Here is a 21016-nt window from a genome sequence, read left to right as displayed (position 1 = left end):
GTAATGGAGACAGATTGGTCTTGCACTTACGTAAAGCATCGTGTGCCTGCTTTAGGGTTTCCGCACTGGGGAATGAAGATATGAAGCAGGAGTGTTTGGAATGTGAAGAAAGATATGATGAATGGTGGTGAGAAAGTGATCAGGAAAATGGGACATGAATGGGCAGGAAGCTTCCCACATACCAGTGATGGCTCTGCAGTGTACACTTTTTTATTTTTTCTTTTTTTTTTTTATTTTGCCCTTCACTTATTTTCTGCTCCAGGATCCTAGCAGTATTGTCCTGCTTTTTCTAGTGATTTGGTTCAGGAAGGGCAGAATAAAAATAATCCAATACACAATTTCCTCCTGTAATGGTAAAAACATACTGCCAGCAGATATTGGTTGTGGGAATAGCTACTGTTCATTTAAAAATCTAAGCAGTGCATGATAAAACAGATTCAAACAAGTCTAAGGCCTAGAAACAAACAAGTTTTCTTCATTCATGCAAAATAGGGCACAGAGGCCTGTTTTATATCTGTATTTTTCCCCCTTATTCAGATATCAGGTGGTAAACTGGTTGATAAGGTAAGCAGGTGTCAGGGTGCTTCAGAATGAGGCGGGGGGGTGTGTGGGGTGTGGGTGTGGGGGTGGGGACGACACTATCTTCAAAACTAAAACCAGCTGGCTCTTAATCTGCTTTCCTAAATTCTTTAAGGTCTTTAAGAAATACCATTAGATGTTCAGCTGCCCCTCCCTGTGCAGAAGGGTCAATTTGTCATGGTAATGCCAGTCACTGAGCATCACTTTTACAGCTTGGGGTTTTTTTTGGGTTTTTTTTTTTACTTCAAAATAAACTCTTTTCCCCCAGTTGTTTCTTGGATTTGTATTTCTTTATGCAGGTTTTCTGCTGCATTATGTCTTTACGGTTGTGATGGTAACTGAAAGATTTGAGGGGAATGAGCTGAGTTTCTTTAAACTGACTCTCAGCTGTTCCATCTTGTGATCACAGAGCCTCACACCCTGGCAGGAGTACAGTGAGCTTCAAGGGGCTGAGTACACTGGGAAAACAGCACTGGGACCCTGTTTACTGCCAGCAAGCTGGGAGTTAAGCCCTTTGATCTCACGCAGGTATAGGGGGCACCTGGAGAGACAGCTGAGTTAAATTAAATTTTCTAAAGTTGCACAGGAGAGAGCCATCATACTCATTAGGAGCAAGAGCCTGTAAGGGCTGGGACAGCATCGGTCCAAGGTTGGAATGGATGGTGTTGTACTCTGGTCTCGTGCTCTTTACACATGTCGCTGCTTGTCCATGGTATTCCAGCTTCAAAGCTTTTGGCCTTGTTGGAGAAGGGGTGCGATTGTGCTTCCATTGCTGTAGACCCCCTAGGGAAGGTGCACTAGGTCCCTCTGTGGAGGGGAGCAATGTGTGCAGTGGTTCGTAGTGTGGTAAAACTGAGCCTAAAACTGGCTGCTGGCTTTGGATGGATTGAGCAGCAGTCCTGAGGTGGATTGCTGTGGCTTGGAGAGGAGTGAGTGTGTGTTGAGAAGAATTTCAGCAGATTCTTAGGCTGTGGATCTCAAAAGACTGGTTATCCTTGGTCTGTACCTTTGGAAAGAGTAGAGCACCGATGGCTTGGAATCTCTGGTTTCTGCTTCTTTTTCAGGAGGTGATTTTAAGCTGCAACTGGAACGTGCTTGGGTTTGGGGCATGGAGGAGAGGCAGGTTTTTGTCCTGGGAAAATGTGTTTTAGAAGAAAGGACATTAAAACCCAGCTTTGAGTACCAGCCTGACCATCAGGGTGGTGTAGGGCAACAAAATAGTGCTGAGCACGTTGGTCTGACTTTTTATGTATGTACAGGCTTGTAGCGTGATCAGAGAGTGTGTCTGTGCAAGGAAGCAACTGGAGCACCCTGCGGATCACTCTGCTCCCATAGTCTCGCTGCTGGTGTGTCTGTGAGGCCAGTGGGATGGCCTGTGGGGTAGGATTGGGACTGGTAACGGTCTGCTCGTCACGGGTACCTTCCCTGGGGTGCTGCGGATTAACGGGTAACCAGGCTTTGGCAGCCCAGTGCCGGGGGGGAGCTGGAGCCACGCACCGTCCTTCTGCCTAATGCGGTGCAAGATTTCAGCGCGTCGACCGCGTGAGGCCCATCCTGCGTGGGCTTTGTGTGAGTTCATGGTGTGTTAGTGTTTGCTATATCAAGGCTGACAGATGCGCGGGTGCCTTTAATTGCTTTAAGAGCCCACAAGGCATTTTCAAAAGCAATCAGCTAAGTGCCAAACTTAAACGCCTGGATATATAAGACTTGCTGGGCTTTTTGGTGTTTGAACTATCCTGTGGCAAGTGTTTGCAAATTCAGCTCTTAGCTTCTTTCAAAACCTGGCTGTAGCATCCCAATAATTAGAATGTGTGTGTGGTGGGTTTTTATTTTGTTTAATTTTATTCCCCCTCCTTTTCCCCTCTGCCCAGGGGTTTGCACGATGGGGCAGGGGTTCTGGAAGAGGAGGAAGAAGTTTGTGACATCTCCTGAGGAGGAGACTAAAGCCATATTATTCTTGCAGCTCTTTTTGTAGCTCCAGATGAATGGGGAGGGGAAAAAAATAGGAAATCTTTCCATCTCACCCCTGGATGAGCGTGCTCCAAAGAGACTACACGAAGCAACAACACCAGGAGAAACGTGATTCCTTCAAGAGACTTAGCAATACCTGTTTTCACTCAGTGCATGTTTCTGAGCTCAGATTCCCAGGTCACAATGGTAATGTTTATCTGTTTGTGTTTGTTTCTGCATTAACATGCCTTATTTTCTTTCTTCTGCTTCTCCTATTCACCTTGTCCTTTCTCTGGGTCCATTAAGGGCAGGTAAGGCATGCAGAAAAGCACAGAGGGGAGGCGAGGGCGCTGCTCTTTGACCTGTCCCAGTGACCTGGAATGGACAGGTGAATGATACTGAAGCTTCTGGCTTTATGGCCTTTTAAATGTATCACTCTTCTTTTTGTTGTTGTGTGTTTGTGTGTGGAAAATGTCCAAAGCAAATAAGGCCAAACGTGGCCCCTAATGGAAGAAGTGGTTGGGAGACAAAGGTATACCCATGAGAAGGGCAATGTATGATGGAGAGGGTGGGGAAGGGAGGAAGAACGTGGCTTCTCCAGGAACACCAGCCCGAAGGAGGCAACCCTGCAGCTTGTGGAAACAAAAGGTTTTTCTGTCTCCGCAGCACTTAGCGAAGGGGATGGACAGTCAAGAACAGTGACTCGGTGGCATGCCTGATCGGGGGCACCTTGTTCTTACTTGTCCTATTGTTTTTGCCATTGTTGCTACTAAATAATGCATGAAGCTCATTGAAAGCTGAAATGAGCCTGGTGAGGGCTTGCTGTGTCCCTCTCCCTGGGCACCTGCCTCTGTGTGTGTAGTGTTCAGGGGACCTGGTCCTGACAGTTGTTTTTCAGGTCACCCTCCCTTTGTTTAAAGAATGGGAGAACGACAATGACTTTCTCGCCTGCTTGTGCTCCAAGGTCTTTGGATTTGTCGGCGGTGGTGCTGGGAAATTGTTTGGGATTGGGTTCACGGCGTCTTCCTAGATGGTGAGTGATATGTGTTGCTGGAGATACTTTTTAGAGCCCTGATCTTCAAAAGGGAGCGCTCAGCACACTTGTACCAGGCAACAGACAAATGCACTGAAGGCACAAATGTGATGTCCAGGTTTTCTCGAACTCCAAATGCTTTCCAGGGTCCTGGAAGTTACTAGCTCTACATTTCCTGCTACAAGTAATGTGCAGAGCAGGGCAGGATTTGAACCTACAGATGTTTTCTATTCCTAGGTCTCATATGCATGGCACTTTACCAGCATTTCTCTTCAGCTGATAACTCCAGTGGTGACTTGCAAACAAGATTCCAAAAGTGCCAGTATTTTCCCCATTAGGCGGGCTCTCTAGGTTGCCATGGCCAAATTTTGGCAGGCAGGAGTAAATAGCAGAAGGCAGTAACCTCAGGTAACTCTTAGGGTATCACCTGCCATGGAAGCTGAGAGTTCTTAGCTCCTAGCTGATCACGTAGATGTGAAGGGTGTTAACAAAAGAGTGTGTAGTGCATCTCCTACGTAGCAGTTCCCTCCTGCTACTGTTCCTCACTCCTGCATCCCACGTCCTGGCCTTGCAGCGAGCCCTCTTGCAAATTCAGCAACTGGAGTCTCTGTCCTTGAACTAATTGTTCAAGTTTCTGCGTAAGAACAGAACCACTAGCAGAGACTGTCCTTGTTAGGACATGTTCTTTGGCCTGTCACAGTGAATCAGCACAAAAGATGTTAAAACAGATGTTTCCATAATGCCTTTTAAGGATGAAGAGGGATTTGCTGCATTTGCCTGGGCGTAATGGAGACCGGTATGCTGTGTTCTTGAGCATCCTCCCCCTTTTATAACCAAACGGCTTAATTCTCTTCCAATTCCTCCCCTCTTCTTCCTTTCTCTTGGACATAGCTTTCTCAATCGCAGCAAAATAAACCCTGGCAGACGGGATGGGAGGCCAATTCTATCTGCTCAGTGCCCTTCAGGGCAAGAAGTCCCCCCTCTGGCTCTTGACCCCCTGGACACAAGGTCAGTGTGTGCAGGGGCTCTGCTGGTAGGAGGGGGACTCTTGCCATCTAGTGGGAGGGGATGGTAAGCCTCCAGGACCTCCGTCATCCCGCAGGATAAGACAAAACTTTCGCAGATATTATTTTTTTTCCCTCTTTCCCAGATTTTTAGCGTGCGAGTTATTTCACTGCATGTGTGGGCTTAGCTCGTGCTGCTTTCCCACGGTGTTGTCATTACCTCACATGGGTGAAGCTGGATTTCTCAAACTCCTTTTCTAGAGATCTCACTCTTTCCACTTTTTTTTTTTTGGGGGGGGGGGGGGGGCAAAACTTTGTTTGCACCCTTCTATACTCATCTCCCAGATGGCTGAGTTGCACAGAGGGAATCTGTCAGGAGCCTGTGTGAATGGGGATGGATGTTGGTGCCTGCAGGAGGGAGATGCTGTATGCCACCTGCATTTTGTCAGGAGATTGCTTGGGGGAAGTTGCCTTTCAACAGCTGACTCCTTGAATCAGCGCTCAAAGACAGCTAGGATCTCTGAGTAATTGCTCTTAGAGATAGAGAATGAAAAAGGACTTGCAAAGTGCCTTGTGCCTGCGTCTTCCTTGGCCTAGGAAATCCAGAAGCTCACATTCCAGTTGGAAGTTTTCAGTACTAACTGGCCTCCCCCCGGCATATTTCCTGAAAGGTTAAAGAGAAATACAAGGAAGATGTATGTGCTGCTCTACTGTTCAAACTGCTTGGGACTGAGAAGGAACAGTTGCTGTCGTGTACAAGAACAGCCATCCCCCCTGAGCCCCTGTGCTTGCTGCAGAAGTATATCTGCCTCAAATATTTCTTGGAGCTTCAGGTTTTCACCCACCCTGGTGTATGAGCCCTTCGGTTGCTCAGAGGTAGCTGTAGTTAATAGATGTTGAAGGTGTGTTACTCTCTAGATGATGCGTCAAGCTGAGAGCTGGAAGATGTGGGTCTACCATAGATCTTCTACGAGTCTGGTGTGCGCTTCTGTTCCCATGGGCCATTCGTTAAGAGTCTGGACTTGAGCAGAGATCTTGTTTCGGAATGTTTTTGTAGAACGTTGAGGTCAGCTGTGCCTTAGTGAGCTAATTTGAGTTGCAAGGCTGAGAAGTTAGGAGGCCTGAGAGGATTTGAGGGGGTGACTCTGCATAGTGTGGAAAATCAAGCGGGTGGTGGAAAGTGAGCATGATGTCATTGTCTGCATTGCATTGACCATTACACTAGAACACATGCAGAGGGAGAGAAAGAGAGATCTCAAAGGACTGAGGTTGTTTTTTAGAGAAAACAAACCTCGTTTTGCTGGCTGCAAATGAGCTGTGTCATGCAAGGGTCTCTCCCTGATAAGAAGCAATGCAAGTTTGTCGTCCTTTCAACAGCAACTAGCAGTAACCAAAGAGCAGGGGGTCATGGTCTGGGAGGTCAATTCAGTCACTACCACGCTCCTGATGTGGCAATTATAGGAATTCCAGTAGGGATTAAACATATTACATAAATTGGTTTATGCCTTGAGGGAAGCATAGACCTACTTCTCCAGAATCACTGGTGTTTGTTAGCCATGCTCTGAGCTCCAGAGCAGGGATCTAGCTCTCCAATCACCTGTTGCTGGAACTTTCCACTGGAGCCAATTGGTGTGAAAATTGCCACGAGTCAGTAACACTCTTCCATAGCAGTCGAGTCCTTCCGTGCTTTGGGTATCGCCTAGATCATCTCTGTGCGGAGGAACCTTTACGGAGCTTAGTGTATCTGCTCTGTGAATTTGAAAGGTCAAGTCGACCTGCGGCTCCAAAGAGTCTACAGGGTGAAAACACAAGGTTTGGGGAGGCAATGAGCCTTCCCTTTTTAAAAGAACTGAAAATTGGAGAAGAGAGATTATAGAACCTAATAGCGCGTACCTAATTTTTGGGAGCATGGACCATGACTGTGACTACTTGGTCAAAACCAGTCTTGACTTGTCCATATGGCAAGGCGTGTCCTGGAGGCAGATGCAGAAGAAAACATGTAGGGAAGGGATGTGGACCTGAAATGGTGGCTGTGTGTGTGGCCAAGAGACGGATTCAGCTGTAGCTGGTACTTGTACAAATACTTTGCATGAAAATATCCATCATGTGTAGAGTCAGTGAATGCAGAATATCAGTGCCCACTCGTAGCAGTGGTATTGCTGCCTACAAGGGTGCAGCTTTGCCCCTTGGGTGGAAGAAGCTGAAAGATTGCTGCTGGGGAGAAGAAGGTGAGCTATGGGGTGGTAGATCTGTGTTTCCCTCCTGGTGAAGGGCAGCAAACTCCACAGAGCCCAAAGAGCAATGAGGTGACAGTTAAATAGGTTGAGAGCCGATAGGATGGCTGGTGGGCCTGGCAAGTGGTTTCCCTGGTTGCCTCTTTGCATGATCAGATGGTGCAGATCCAGTTGGAGCAGCATTTCTTTTCTGTAGACTATACGGTTTTTGAAAGTTTTTCTAATATTTTTTTTTTTCTAGGTGCTTTGCTTTTGGTCTTAACCAGCTGCAATATGAAGGGGGCAGCAAATTCCCTGAATCCAGCGTGTTACCTTGAAGAGCTTTGCTGAATTTCTGCTGAATGTTTTATTTTATGCAACCAGCAAGCTCTTCCATCAGCTGGAAGCCTTCATGGCATTCGCTGCTTGTATCCTTACCCGACCCGGGCATTCGGCAAACATTCCTCCGGCAGGCTGTCATGTTTCTCCATGCCCCGTTCGGCAGACGCTCACACATTCCTTCCTCTGGCCAAACTGCTTCCAGCTTCCTGCCAGTCTGAAATAGCTCTGCTTTGTGGAATTTCTGCTGTGACACATTTTTTTTTTTTTTTTTTCCTGATGTCCCCAAGACCCATCAAGGAGAGTCTGGCCAGGCAGGACCCACCAGGTGGTGCTCTGCTGATAGCCGTAGATGATAATTGCAATTTGCAGCATTTCACCTCTTTTATGGGCATTCCCACCTGGTACAGGAGAATTAGGACACTGTGGTCTAGCGTGCAAAACCTGCTGCTGCTTACTGCTCCTGCTGGCTTCCCTGGGAAGAAGAGCCAAGCTCTGTTTCAGCGGCATCCTGGGTGTAAGTCATAGAATTGTGGAACGGGTTGGAAGGGACCTTAAAATTGCCTTGTTCTGCTTCCCCAGCCACAGGCAGGGACCCCTCCCACTAGCCCAGGGTGCTCCCAGCCCCTTCCGGCCTGGCCCTGGGCACTGCCAGGGATGGGGCACACACAGTTGCTCTGGGCAGCCTGTCCCACCACCTCACTGCCCTCAAGCAAAGAATTTCTTCCTAATATCTTGTCTAGATCTACCCTCTCTCAGTTTAAAGCCATTCCTCCTTGTCCTGTCACTACACACCCTCGTAAAGAGTCCCTCTCCCGCTTTCTTTTAGACCTCTGCTAGGTACGAGAAGGCAATTATCCTGACATCTTGATATTCTTTATATCACACCAAGAAACAACTGTTGTCTCTCTAATTTATTTTTTTCCCCCCCTTCTTTAACACCACGATTGATGCTGGGGGACTGCCCTGTGGGAAGCTTTGCCAACTGATGAGAATGCATCGCTCTGCCGATATGGTATAGTCTGCTCTGGGTGGGATCATCCCAGAAGCCTGCTATGCCGGGAATGGGGCTGTTCTTGTGCTGGGCTGAACCCTCGGTTCTGGCCCAGAGCACTTCACGTGGAGTTTGTGAAACGGAGCGTAAGGGAGGCTTTGTGCTGAAGACCTGACAGTCTCTTGTGGAGCTTCTCTGGTATTGTCAGTTCATTCAGTGAAGAGCTGTGACCATGCTTAAATTATTCAGGGCTGCATTATGCTTCCAAACTAGCTTCCTTGCTGCTTCCAGCATGTTGTAATTTCCTTTTGTGTCGATGCCCACTTCAGTGCAATATCCCTTTCTGTTAAAAGATGGCATCAGAGCGTGGGGGAGCTCCGCATGTCAGTGCCAGAGCAGCTGGGGCTGAGAATCTGTGCCGCTTTTCCTGTGGTTGGGGTTGAGAAAACGGAGTTGTGCTCCGAGCGGGAAGCAAGCGTTACTTGGTGTGGGGAAACTGTCTTCAGGAAGCGATGAAAAGCCTGGGAACAGGGAGAAGTCTGATGACAGACGTGTTCTTGTAGGGTTTGGTTTGCTGGAAATTTACGCTGCTGGAAATGTATCCGGAGATGTGGATTAAGCACTTGAACTTTTCAAAATAATTAGTAGAATTAATTTGAGAATTGATGTGAAACCAGGCAGGACTAACCTAGAAGAGTATGCTATAGGCAGCAGTCCTGTGCTAGGGAAGGGGTTCTTAGAAAGTCCTTTACAAATATGAATATACTGAAAAAAATGGGGATATTCCTTCGAAAGGTTGCCTTTAGGAATACCTACTCTTCTTTCTGTGCCTATCGACTTCCTAGTGAGTTGTCTGAAAAACCCATTGAATGTAGATTTAAATACCCAAGGTCAAAGCTGGTGAGAAAATAAATTTCCATTCTTTGGGAAATGCTGACACTTCAGAATGTGCTGCTGTCCAAAATCGGGTCAGAAGACTAAATTTCAAGGTCTGCTCTGTAATAGAGGTTTGAAAGTCACTGTTGTCTTGTTATTTTCCTGATTACGGAAAATGGAAGCGAACAGAATTGTTATGATGCATTAAAATCCTATGAAATGAAAAATGAAAAGAAGGACAGTTTTAAAAACACAGCCCCCCTCTAGCTGAAAAGATTGCAAAGTTTACAGTTGCCTCGAAATAACATCTAATTAGTGGAGCTGCTTCTTGATAGAGGAGCTATTTCAGCTAGCTCAGACCACTGTTACTGTTTCACTGCAAGCTGTTTCCACCACAGATGCTCTGAATTTTCTGACACGGCAGAGGTTGGGATTTTTGTTTGGTGTGTTGGTTTTTAATGAAGAATTGTTTTTACTCTCTGGTTACTCCTCAGGACTCCGTCAAGGAGTATGGGGTAACTGTTGCTGCAGTCCTAGCTGGTTGGTACGTTACGTGGCTCGGTTTGTGCTGCTGTAGTTACAAGCTGTAAGAATATCCAGCAGCTAGAAAAGCAGTTGCTGGATGCTGAAAGGTTAAGGTGGGTGATAGCTTGAATAGCTGGGGAGATGCAAACTCCGCAGCCTACACAAAAGGGGTGTAAGTTTGAAGATGCTGTGCTATAAGACCCTGCACCCCTCTGTCTTTGTAGGGTGCTTAGCGCTGTGAGGCTCTGAATCAAACCGGGGTGCTTAAAAACTGCAATCACACGGTATTAATTAACATGGGTATTGATGCGATTCTTAGTATTTGTTCTCAGAGAAAGCTTTCCTGTTCCTAATCCATCTCCTTCCCTGCAACTCTGGCCAGATTTTCCCCCCTATTTCTTTTTTTTCTGTTCGCAGTCCTTCTGCTCAGATTACAAGACAAGCCCATGATATCACCGCTGTGAGCTGAGGCTAAAGGGGGCTGGGTCTTGGGAGGGGTTTGCTTGACTAACTAGTGAAATTTGCCAGGAAGCAGCAGCTTCTTGCAGCATATTTCTCGGGCTGCAGGATATTTTCCGGCGCAGAGGGGACCACTCGGACAGCGCGCTCAGTCCAGAAGAAAGAACTTCATGAGGCACAAGGAGACAGAGGTCACCCCCGGCACAGCCTACCACTAACTCCAAGGTAAACGCCATCCTGCCGAGACTGCAAGCCAGAACAGTGACATTATTGCTAGAGATGAAGGGGCTGATGAATTAGTTTAAGCGTTTCTAACCCTCTCTTGCTTCGGGGCTGAAAGTTTGATTTCACTTCTTCGCTCTGAATGTATTCTCTTTCTCTCCTCTCAGTTTGTTTTGAAGTCTGATGTTTAGGCATAGAGGCTGGGAAGAAGGTTTCTTCTCATTCCTGTCCCCTGAGACTTGGTTTGGTAGGGGTGGGATGACACAGTATCTGTGTCATGTTGCAAAGATGTTGTGACCAAGTTAAAGATGTTCCCCCCCGCACCCCCTTGCTTGCTCACAGGCATGCACAGATGAAATAAAAAAGACATGTTGCAAACTGTCTACAAGTTTAGGCAATGCATATTCTGTAATATTATTAAAATATGCTTGATTTAAACCAGAAAGCTACAGTACATGCCATCAACATTGTGTAAATGTTACCAGCTAAACTTCAGAAGCAGTTTAAATTCTCCTCTCGGAGTAATTGTGCTCTTTCAGAGGAAAAGGCTTCAGTGCAGACGTTTCCCACTGGCAGAAGACGCAAAACAGTTACGTCCCTAGTTGAGAAACTTTTCTGCGGTCATTGCTTGGGATTTGCAGCCCCTTGCAAAGAACCCTCAGCCTACCGGCAGCTTTTTTTAGGCTGTTTTATCCTGCAGTAATCACAGTCGTTTCCAGGATGACTCTAGGATAGGCAGTGGTATCCACCTGAGAAGCTGCAGCACAGAAACATGGGCTGTTCCTCTCTGCAATGAACAGAGCCCAGGCTGAGTTCTGATTCTTCAGCATGCACACGAATAACTCTGCCTTCTTTTAGATTAATTTTTGTTGTTTACTGTGTGTGGGTAAAAAAAGACCTAAAGACCAAGATAGTTTAAACTGTAGAGAAAGATCAGAGTTCAGATATCTGAGAGCGTAGTAGGAAAACTATTTAGCATCTCTATAATCAGTTCATAAAGATGACATTGCAGTGCTTTCATATTTGTACTGAATAGGGGCTGAAATAATTGCTTTAGGGCTCCTGCTTGCCAGTTTTCATTTCATCAGTATTGAACCACCCACAGTGGTGGAATTTCCTCGGTTGGAAGCTAGAGAGCAGTTAGAAAACATAAAGTGAAATATTAGCATGAACTACTGTAATAGCAAAGCATATAGGGAGAAACCACGTCTTCAGCGTGGTGTGCTGGATGCTTGTGGCTGCAGGAAGGAATTCCATGTGATCCTAGTTCTAAGTGCAGGAAAGCACCTCCAAAAATGGGTTAGTGATGTGAGGTTTAATACTTCAGGCAGGCGGTGATGGGGCTCAAGAGGTGGTGTGCTCTCCAGTCAAATCCAGTGTGGTGCTTTGTGAGTGCTGGGGCAGGAGTTCTTCAGAAAAACCTTTAAGAAAGTTTTAGCAGCTTGGAAAAGCCACCAAGATTGAAGAGAGTGCTGGTGATGTAGTAGAGGAAAATGCCTTTGTCTTCAGCAGGGTGATTTGATAGAGAAGCCATGCACTTTGCTGAAAGTTCTGTCCTTTTGCAAGTTAAGCAGAGCCCCCAAAATGCACACCTAGCAATGCTCACTGGATTTTTTTTTAATAGTTGGCTCCCAAGTTCATTGTCTTTACCTTACTGTACTGCTGATTTCTCTTCTGGTTTTTTCTGTTTCTTGCTTTTCTGTTTATTTTAGTCTTCTTTCTCCTCCTGAACTGTTTCGTATCATTCTTGGTGCTCTTTAAAAACACAACAATGTCCTTTCTTAGAGATCACAGCTCTGGTGGATGGAATGATTGAGCAGATCTACCCATCAGATGGTTAGCGAAACACTTTGTGTGAAATGTTCTGGGAGAGCAGATGTGTGCAGATACATGTTTACTATGAATGTCTGCAAATACGCGCACTGAGGAGGAAAAATCCTGCTCCTTACCTGTAGTAATGCTGGTGGAAGTTTGTTGTTTCAAGGGATACTTTATAGGAATAATAACGTGCTGTTCTGAAGTCAACCTGTCTTGCATTGCTCTGCTGATGGGTTAGGCTGTGTTAATTAAGACAGCATTACACAGGTAGGAAGGGCACCTCCTCCTTGGAGGATATGTAGTAGTTGCTAAAACTTTTCAAACTTAGGCCTTGCACATGTGTCCTGGTTCTGTAAGTGTGTGTGTCATCTGTGGATTTCAGTGTGGTACCTTTTTGTAGGGTCTCTATTCATGAACTATTTGTGTATGTCGTGAACTAACTGTGTGTGTTTGATGAAAAGAGAAGTTGAATCCTACAGCTTTGGTTGCCACTGCTGGTTTTACTAACTACAGAGTGCTTGGCCATCATAGTCGGATCCACTAGCTGCAAATTAAAGAATTTCTACTCCTAGGTTCAAAAAAATCACTTTTTCTGTCTAATTGTCTTAGTGGTATATTTGGAAAGAAGTGCTGTTTCCTATTAAGAGCACGGCACAAGGTCTGTGGAACAGCCAGCTGGGCTGGCCAGGAGCCTGAGAGTTGTCATGGTTCACATCTCTCTTTGTCTTCATTCTCCCAACACCGACACCAGGCAAGGGGAAGAGATAAGGAAAATAAAGAACTTCCCAAAATGAAGCGTATTTGGATCCAGCCATGGCATGGAGAGAAGATGCTGCATGTGTCCATCTGATCCCCAGGCAAGCTTTTTTAGCCTCCTAAGAAAAATGAATGTGTCGAGGGGCTACAACTGAAATCAAATGCAATTTGCTTCAGTTGAAGAAGCAGATCTGAGAAGAGGCCACAGCCTGGGTTGGGAAGCTGTAAGAAGCGTGCAGCTGAGCCTGAAACATGCTGACCATGGCTCTGGGTGTTTTGCCCTGCAAAATCTGCTGTGTCCTTGCAACTTTGGAGAGCAACATATTTCTAAACATTTGGATCTCATAGATCTAATCAAACAGTGATGCGAAGGGCTTTGGTTAGGCAATTCCCACAAACACTTGTTTTTTCTGTTGTTAGATTTGGCTGTCTTTTAAAAGGAAAAACAAGCGAAGTGCCTTTTCTTTCCTACTCTCCTGACTAGTGTGTCTATCCATCAGAGCTTCTCTTTTGTCTAGCTTCAATAGCAAGTGATGGCAAACAACATACATTCCTGGGCTATATACATCTCTTTCTTGCTGTCTGTTCAAAGTGCTGTCTGTCGTAGTTTCGCCTCACCAGCTGGCAGACCCTCCAAACTGTTTTCTGTTCCAGGTAGTACATACTTCAGTAAGATTTTGGGAGGAAATAAAAAAAGTGGGCAGGTATGTAGGTATGTTTGAATGGGAAGCAGAGGCCATCAAGTTCTTTAGTGATTATTTACTAATGTTTCTTGAGCGAGCGAGATCTTGTGGCTGGGAAAGTCGTGGCAAGTCTGTAGCTTTGGACTGTGTAACTTTACCTCTGCTGCAAGAGGGCACACTGGGACTCTGCTGTCTTTCCCTTCAGCATCGCAACAGACTAGAAAAAGCAAATTGCATTTGGTAGCTTCCCTGATGTAAATAACTGTTGAATTTTCCCTTGGCCCGCTAGCAATAATGTCAAATTTGCTTTTGTAAGGTAGTTCTCAGCTCCCTGGTAGCAGGCTTCGGTTCCTGAGCAGTCATAGCTCTCTGAAGCAACTTGGGAAAACCCTGCACTAATTGGAGAGCTCCAGGGAGTCTGAGTGAAAGGGACGAGCAAACAGCAACAATTCGGTGGCGCTGGCTAATAGGCACTGGTTCTTTTCTCTTCCACTGTGAAGAGAAACCCAGAAGAAACATGCTTCTCTGAGTGGTCACTAGTGGATAATATTGCCATCCTTCTGGTTTGCAGAGTTGCTGCATTTGTAACGTGTCAGAACATTACCCTGAAATGATTTCTGCTGCCCTGCTTGTTCTGGGCTCTGCCTTGAATCCTATACAGCCTTTTAGCGAAGAAACTTCAGTCTGTGCTTCAGGTGTCCCCAGCAGCGTTTCAGCTGCCTTCGGTCATTCAACTTCCACCTTCAGCACGCTTTCTAGATTGCCTTAGCCTTTGCTGTCTCCTAAAAGTGGCTGTGTGCTGACACCAGGAGGGACTCGCCTGATCCAGCAGGGGTAGCAGGGTGGCATCTAGTCCCTGAGGAGGCCATCCCAGCCCCAGAACTTCGTACACAAGTTTTGTTATCAAGCCCATGCTGTTCTGCTCTTCTCCAAGGCAGGTTCAGTTATGCTGAAGCCAATCCAAAAGGTGTCGGGGGGGATTTCTCGGAAGGGGTTTAAGCGTGATGGTGATTTTTCTGGTCACCTCAGTCAGTCTATTCTGATGGTTTCCCGCCATGCAGTGGGGTTTCATGGGGGCCATGTGGTCTTCTCCAGGGCTCCTTATCCACTGAGGTAGGTACTGGCCTGATGTTGTTCCTGGAGCTAATGGGTCTCTGCTGTAGATTTGGATTTATTGCCGTTGCTCGGTGTATCTGGTCCTGCCAGAGACCTTTATGGCTTACTTAGCACTTTAAGAGTGTGAAGGAGAGGGGTCTCATTCGTGGTTTATACCAAGGTAATAATCCGGGGGGCGTTAATCTATGAAAGCATTAGCCCTAGTGCCTGTGGCAGGGCTGAGTCTCTTGGAACAACGGCAGAATGTCTGTGAGCTCTTACCCAAGCGAGCGGTAGCGTTTCTGTTCGCTTTAATAGCCCTGGAGAGGGGCCCAGCATGAATTGCCCGTGTGCTGGTCGGAGTAGCGAGAAGTCCTGTCCGTGGCCGTGCCTGCTGCGGGATGCGTGAGCGTGCCCGAGGAATGCACTTTGGGCGATGGGGCAGGGAACTGGAAACGCAGGACACCGTTTCAAGTGGCTGAACGCCAACCGTTTGGTGCTCCTGGCCGAGCCCCAGGCGTGCCAGCAGTGGTCAGAGCACTAATTGTCTCTTCCTGCTGACGGATGCCAAGCCAGACGGAGCCTTGCTGGATCTCCAGTCACAAAGGACTCAACTGAACCACTCCAGACTTAACTTCTCTTGTCTGGGTAAGGATGGGAGCAGGAAAGCCGGTGTTCCTGTCTTTGTCTGAGCAGATCTATTGTTTGGATGATTTGGTGAAATTAAAAAAGGGATCCTGGCTGGTAGGAGCAAGCTTTTGATTGGGGAGGATGAATAGCCTATTAGTTTCACCAGGTGAAGTCTCTGAAGAAGTAAGAGCTCAATATTACTTTTAAATGGAACTGTTGTTTCCTTGCAAGCCTCTGCCTATCTGTTCCCTTCAAGACTTGAGTCCTGAAAAGGGCTGAGTCAGCAGCTAGCAGGAGTATGCCTTAAAGCCTTAAATGACATGTTAATGTGGTGGTGGAGAATCATCTTATGGCCTGAAGTACAGGATGGAGAGCCAGGAGACCTGGAGTATTTTCCTGGCTTCTCCCACTGACTTTATTCAATAGGTTTTTAATGTTCTGTCTTGGATTCTTTTGAATGGGGAGACCAAAATATATACTTTCAGGATTACGTCACCAATAAATCTGGAGGCTATTAAAGAGAGGGTGTGAGGGGAGGAATGAGCCCTACAATAAAGGGAGTAGCCAGCAGAAACAAAACATCCTGAAAAATCTATGCCTAGATTTGTTCTTAGGGAGTTCAGATTTCTTTTAGACTTGAGGGGGGGAAAAAAGGTGCCCAAATCTTGGTCACAGCAACAGAGGAGTGGGTTTACTTAAATATTCTCCTTACGTTGTTGTGGCTTACAAGGATGCTGCCATAAATGTGTGCATGGAGTTGGCTCCTATCTGAGATACTGTCTATGTTTGCTTCTTTAAATGCTCAAGTGAGTCTGTTGCTGAATTGTCAGTGCTCTAATTGAAAAGCAGTGATCATCACCTTTGATAAATGCAGAAAAACTCATGTCTTGGAGCTAAGGAGAGAGATTTGAGGAAGAGCCAGGAAAGACACAACAGCATGTGGCTGATGTGCTGTGGACTGAAAGAAGTGGTGTAAAATTTTCTGTGCTGCTTTATCAATCCTCTAGACCAGCTCCTGCTCGTCTTGCCTCCCAGTGAAAACTGGCCTGGGTGGTATGGATGGATGCCTCGGCCAGAAGGTGCCTGAGCCTCTCTGGTGCCATAACTCCCTGTTGTCCCTCCTGATCCTGACAGGGGACAGAAAGCTGAGCGCCCTTTTCAGCACTGCAGTGTTGGGTGGCTTCCCTGGATGCTGCTGGGCTCCTGAAGCTTCTTCATTCTACCTGGGCTGCTGCATCTTGTGGAAAGACTAAAACATGCCTCCGTTCAAATTCCACTGGATTCTGCTTTTCCTGACGTCGTGACTTAGTCTGAATAGTTTCTCTTAAGCGCCTCAATAAACAAGACCTCTGGGTGTGGAAGGTTTTATTTTGGGGCGATGCAAACACTGTGAAAGCTTTGTCTCTTAATGTTTGAACGTGTAACTATTTTGAAGCGGGTGGTAATATGACCTGCAGGAAAAGCGGGCTGCGGTTGCTAGTGCACACTGCAGTGCTGTCTTGTGAGCATGTAGGATTGCTGCTGTTCTAATCGTATGGAGAATTCCTCCACGATTTGCTTCCACAGGTGGAAAAGGACTAGAAGGGTGATTTCTGAATGTTTTTCCAGTACCTTCCCCTGGGCCCTTGAGGATCCCCTCCTGATCCTTGCAGGATCCTGACAAAGATGAGCTATTATGCTGTATGACCTGAGCTCGAAATGCGTGTGCCCCGAGTCATTTTCCTTAGTGGAGGTTTGGGCTTGTGCTCAGAGAGGCTTGTTAAAATTCCTTTTTGCTAGTCACGGTCCCCTCTGTGGAGCAGGGGGCTCTCGGGCAACCTTATCCTCCCTCAGCAGGTTTTCTTCAGTTCTGTGGTAAATGCTGGTTTTTCTTAGTCTCACCTGACTCCAAAGTCTCTAAGCTTTTGGGGAACAAAAGCAAAGCTGCCTGCAGTTGCCTTTTGGAGTCTTGGGGCTCCTGCGGTGTCTGACTCTGCAAAGCTTTGCCAAGAGTGAAAATTACACCTACTGTATTTACTATAATCTAAATTAGTATCTCTCTGGCTAATCTTGTTATCAATTAAAGTAACTGGAAGTCTGTTGTGACTCTCCCTCCCCTACAGCTGCCCATGGACCATGAGGTCTCCCAGTGCTGTGACTTTTTGAAAGGCTCTGGCATCTTGCAGTGGTCTGTCTGCTTTAATAATTAACACTTCAGGGAGTACCGCTTTCAGCTGGTAACTATTACATCCTGTCTCTGAATGGTTTCCCCAAATTGTTGTGTCTTTTGGCTGAAATCCTTCAGTAAAATGACTCAAGAGCTCTGGTTTGAGTAGAAAGCAGTCCTGGAAACTGGAGTCGCACAGCTTTTAGCTATTCCTTGGCCTCGGATCATGAAAGACCCCTAATAACCTGAGTGCAGAGCTGACCGCTGGTCATTGTTTGCCTTGGCACGAGGAGGATGAGTGAAACACGCTGACTTGCTGGTTACACACTGTGTTTGTCCATCCTTTCCTCCTGTAACATCTACTGACTTCGTTTACTCTTGAGGTTTCTGGAGTATCATAAAACAAAACTGTAACCTAGAGGGGAATTTGGCATATTCTGTTAATTACACTGACATGCCTTCTTATTTCTGGAGAGCTAGAGGTCCCTCAGGACTTGACTGTAAGGCTACTCACCACATGTTATCTGCCTTTGCCCCCTCCAGTATGCTTCGTGGGGCTGCCTGCTACACAGCGAGGCCGTCCAGATCCTTCGGAAGGTCCGAGCAGTATATAAACAGAGCGCTGCATTCTTGTGTGTGTGGGACAGCCATGGGAAAGCTGTCATGACTTCAGAAACCCAAGCGTGTAGCTTTCAGTTAAGTCAGGGCCCTGCTACTCCTCATCTTAGTTTTTGGAGAGAGATCGTTTCGATCCAGCTTAGGTTTTGGTTAGTATTTGCTAGGGCTTTTAAAATCCAGTTTATGCAGTAGCAAGAAACAACGGCCACATAAAACGAAGCAGGTCAAAACAGATGTTTAAGGAAGATTAAAACTGAAAACCAGATTTTTCTGAAGAGCGCTAGGCTTGCGGTTCTGCTGGGCTTGAAGTTAGCCACCCCCCCTTCCATATTTTTACTTATAACTAACATATGTTATTCTTCTCTTGTGATCCAAGGGGGTTACTCGAATTTGTTATTTTTTTTATACTGTTCATGACAATTGCACTGCCCATGTGTTTATCCTCTGGGCTAAACACCATCTCGTATCCATGAAAAACATTGTTAAGAGGTTTCTTTTGAAACCAGCGCTGGTAGGTATTGAAGTCAGGCATGTCTGACTAGTACTAATGTGCTTTGACTTAGGACCCTTTTATTTTTGCAGAACACGTGTATCCTGCCCATCAACTGCATTTACTTCGTTTGCTGCTGGAGGGAGCAGCCTTGTGAAAGCAGTTGTATTTCCTTTCTTCCCCTCTGACGTGGGGCAGGACTTGTTTTACTCCTCTCTCTCTCTCAGCCTTACCACCTGGCCTGCAAAAAATGGAGAAATACCTTGTTTCCATAGCAGTATTTCTCTGAATGCCTGATGAAAATTTAAAAATCTCAGTCTTGTGAAATCCGCGTGAAAGGATGTGGTTCCTTGAAACCAAATGTTTATTTTCCAAGATTATTTTTTTTTTTTTGCTGCATATTCCCTCCTGCCCTGATTTAGTTAGACCTGCTGTAAAGTCTCCCTTTGCTTTTCTGTTTCTTCCCCTGCTGTCCGATGCTAGGCTTTTAACCCACGTGCTTCTGTGTCCTTTGTCTGTTCCGTAGGCGAATGCCTTTCACCCCCCCAGGTCTCAAAGCGCTTCAGTAGGAAGCTGACGTTCACCAGCCCTGTTTAATGCAAGGGGAAACTGAGGCACAGCCCTGGCAGTGGCCTGCCTGAGGTCACGCAGCAGGTCAGTGCCCCAGCTGAGGTTTGAACTGATGTCTCTTGAATTTCAGGCTCCTTGCCTGGGATTTCTGATAGATCTCTTCATTAAGCAGCTTGAAAGGCTGCTTGATGTGTTTCGCTGTGTCTTCATACCAGTCTATGTGATCTTCTGGTTATTTTTTAGGAATACCTAAGACCTAGCAAAAATACTGGAGGCTTTTACTTTCTAGACATCTGATTTTGGAGCCAAGTCTTTCCCCTTTTCCCTCCCCTTTAGTGGCTGCCAGGAAATAATGGAGCTTTAAAGGGCTGGGGAGCTTTTTTCCCACTGCGCTCTGGCATTGCTTCATTTGGAAACTATTGAATCCTCACCCCCACATGTGCTGCTTGACCAGCTCCATGTGCTGGGTGCCTGAATGTGTGTATGTGAGTGGGAAGCGGGCAGAAAAGGACCAGGATTTAAATTTTGCACAGCATCTGGATGAAATTAATGAGTCAAAAAGTTGCTGGTTCACACCTTAAATGCTCCTTTAAGGATGTAGCGCTTGTATGACAAGTAAGTCCCTATCCAGACTTAGTAACCAAAAGCTGGAAACTCCAGTACTCCACCAGACAGACAAGGTTAGCCAAGCCTAATTCTGCAGAGTGTCTGTGTACAATAACGTTTGTGGATTCTCAACGGATGAAACCGGACATGCAGTGATGGAAATAAGTCTTTTATCATCGTATTGGGAAAAGCGTTTTCAATATAAATACCTCATTTCTGACCATGTTGTAATATATTTCATTACCCTCCTGGTTTTCCACTGTCTGAGTGATGGGTTTGGCTTCTTAATTGAAGGAGGTATGGGAGAAAAATGGTTCGGTTCTGGCTTGGTAGGATTTGAATCAAGGCTTGCCGTAGCTTGCTGGAGCCACTGAACTGCTGGATTTGCAGAGAAATGGGAAAATCAGTTGCTAGCACTTGCAACCTGTAGAATTTTGCCCTGGAAAAAAATACTTTCCAGCTGAAACTATTTGGTAAGTTGATCTAAAATTACAGATGGTTTTGATGGGTTTGTTTTATTCTTTTTTTTCTCTTGTTTTGTTTTGTTTTGTTTCGGTTTGTTTGTCCATCCCACAAGAGGTAATTTACTTGAGTTTGGTTTTCGCAGGCAGCAGTGGACATTGTCTCCACTACAGCTTTATTCCCTGCTGGAGCAAGATATATAAAGTCCGTGTCACTGCCAAGGCTTACTCAAACTTTTCTTTCATTTCAGGACAGCCACCCAGCACCTACCTGCACTGACTGGCAGCTGCTAGCAGAGGATTTGGCTCTGAGAGCTGTGAGCACTGAAAATGGAAAGATTCCTGGGTTTTACCCATAACCACTGTTTCATCATGCTGTTCTTCATCTCCCTGAGCCCGCTGGGCTTTGCCCAGTATGAACACTGGCCCTACCTCCCCGGTTACCCTGAGCCACCCCCACAAGTGTACCAGCCCCCACAGAGACCAGCAAATGTTCCCAAGATCCAGCTGCGGCTCGCAGGGCAGAAGAGAAAACACAACGAAGGCAGAGTGGAGGTGTTTTACAGTGGCGAGTGGGGCACAGTGTGCGACGATGACTTCTCCATCCATGCTGCGCACGTGGTCTGCAGGGAGCTGGGCTACGTGGAGGCAGTGTCTTGGCTACCCAGCTCCAAGTACGGAAAAGGAGAAGGTAAGGGAACTCCAGAGCAGTGGTATTGCGCTAGCTGTCTCTCCAACTCCCAATTTGAGTGATAATTCCTGCAAATGTAACTGAAATTGCTTCCAGGTGAAGCAATGCCTCTTTAAAGCAAGATCCCGTTAGATTAAGCAGTTTAAATAATAGGTCTTTGCTCGTTTTGACTGAAACAAGTTAAGGAATGATGAGATAAAGTGCTGAGGGACCAGACTGTGGTGTGTGGACTCTGGCAGGGGGTGCTGGGGAGCAGGT

The 21016-nt window shown here is 46.4% G+C and overlaps 1 protein-coding gene across 16 annotated transcripts in view; it reads left to right on the top strand.

Annotated features, from left to right (window-relative positions):
- Positions 1 to 2598: 2598 nt before the first annotated feature.
- The window catches only part of LOXL2 (lysyl oxidase like 2), a 62781-nt gene continuing 44363 nt past the window's right edge, over positions 2599 to 21016 (top strand). For 5 of the 16 annotated variants that reach the window (XR_008729808.1, XR_008729807.1, XR_008729805.1 and 2 more), the window contains exons 1-3: positions 7125 to 10197; positions 18957 to 19084; positions 20319 to 20758. Coding sequence is in view for 12 of the 16 variants with exons in the window: in XM_055696135.1 (XP_055552110.1) it covers positions 20398 to 20758 (361 nt within the window). In the remaining 4 variants the exon portion in view is untranslated. Of the gene's footprint in view, positions 2737 to 3427; positions 3563 to 4453; positions 4571 to 7124; positions 10198 to 18956; positions 19085 to 20318; positions 20759 to 21016 lie in introns of those variants that run through there. The other 11 variants (XM_027803774.2, XM_055696138.1, XM_055696136.1 and 8 more) reach the window with 11 other exon arrangements.

Source organism: Falco cherrug, chromosome 18 (assembly GCF_023634085.1).
Source record: "Falco cherrug isolate bFalChe1 chromosome 18, bFalChe1.pri, whole genome shotgun sequence".
Lineage (NCBI taxonomy): Eukaryota > Metazoa > Chordata > Aves > Falconiformes > Falconidae > Falco > Falco cherrug.
This window is presented reverse-complemented; position numbering and strand designations above follow the sequence as displayed.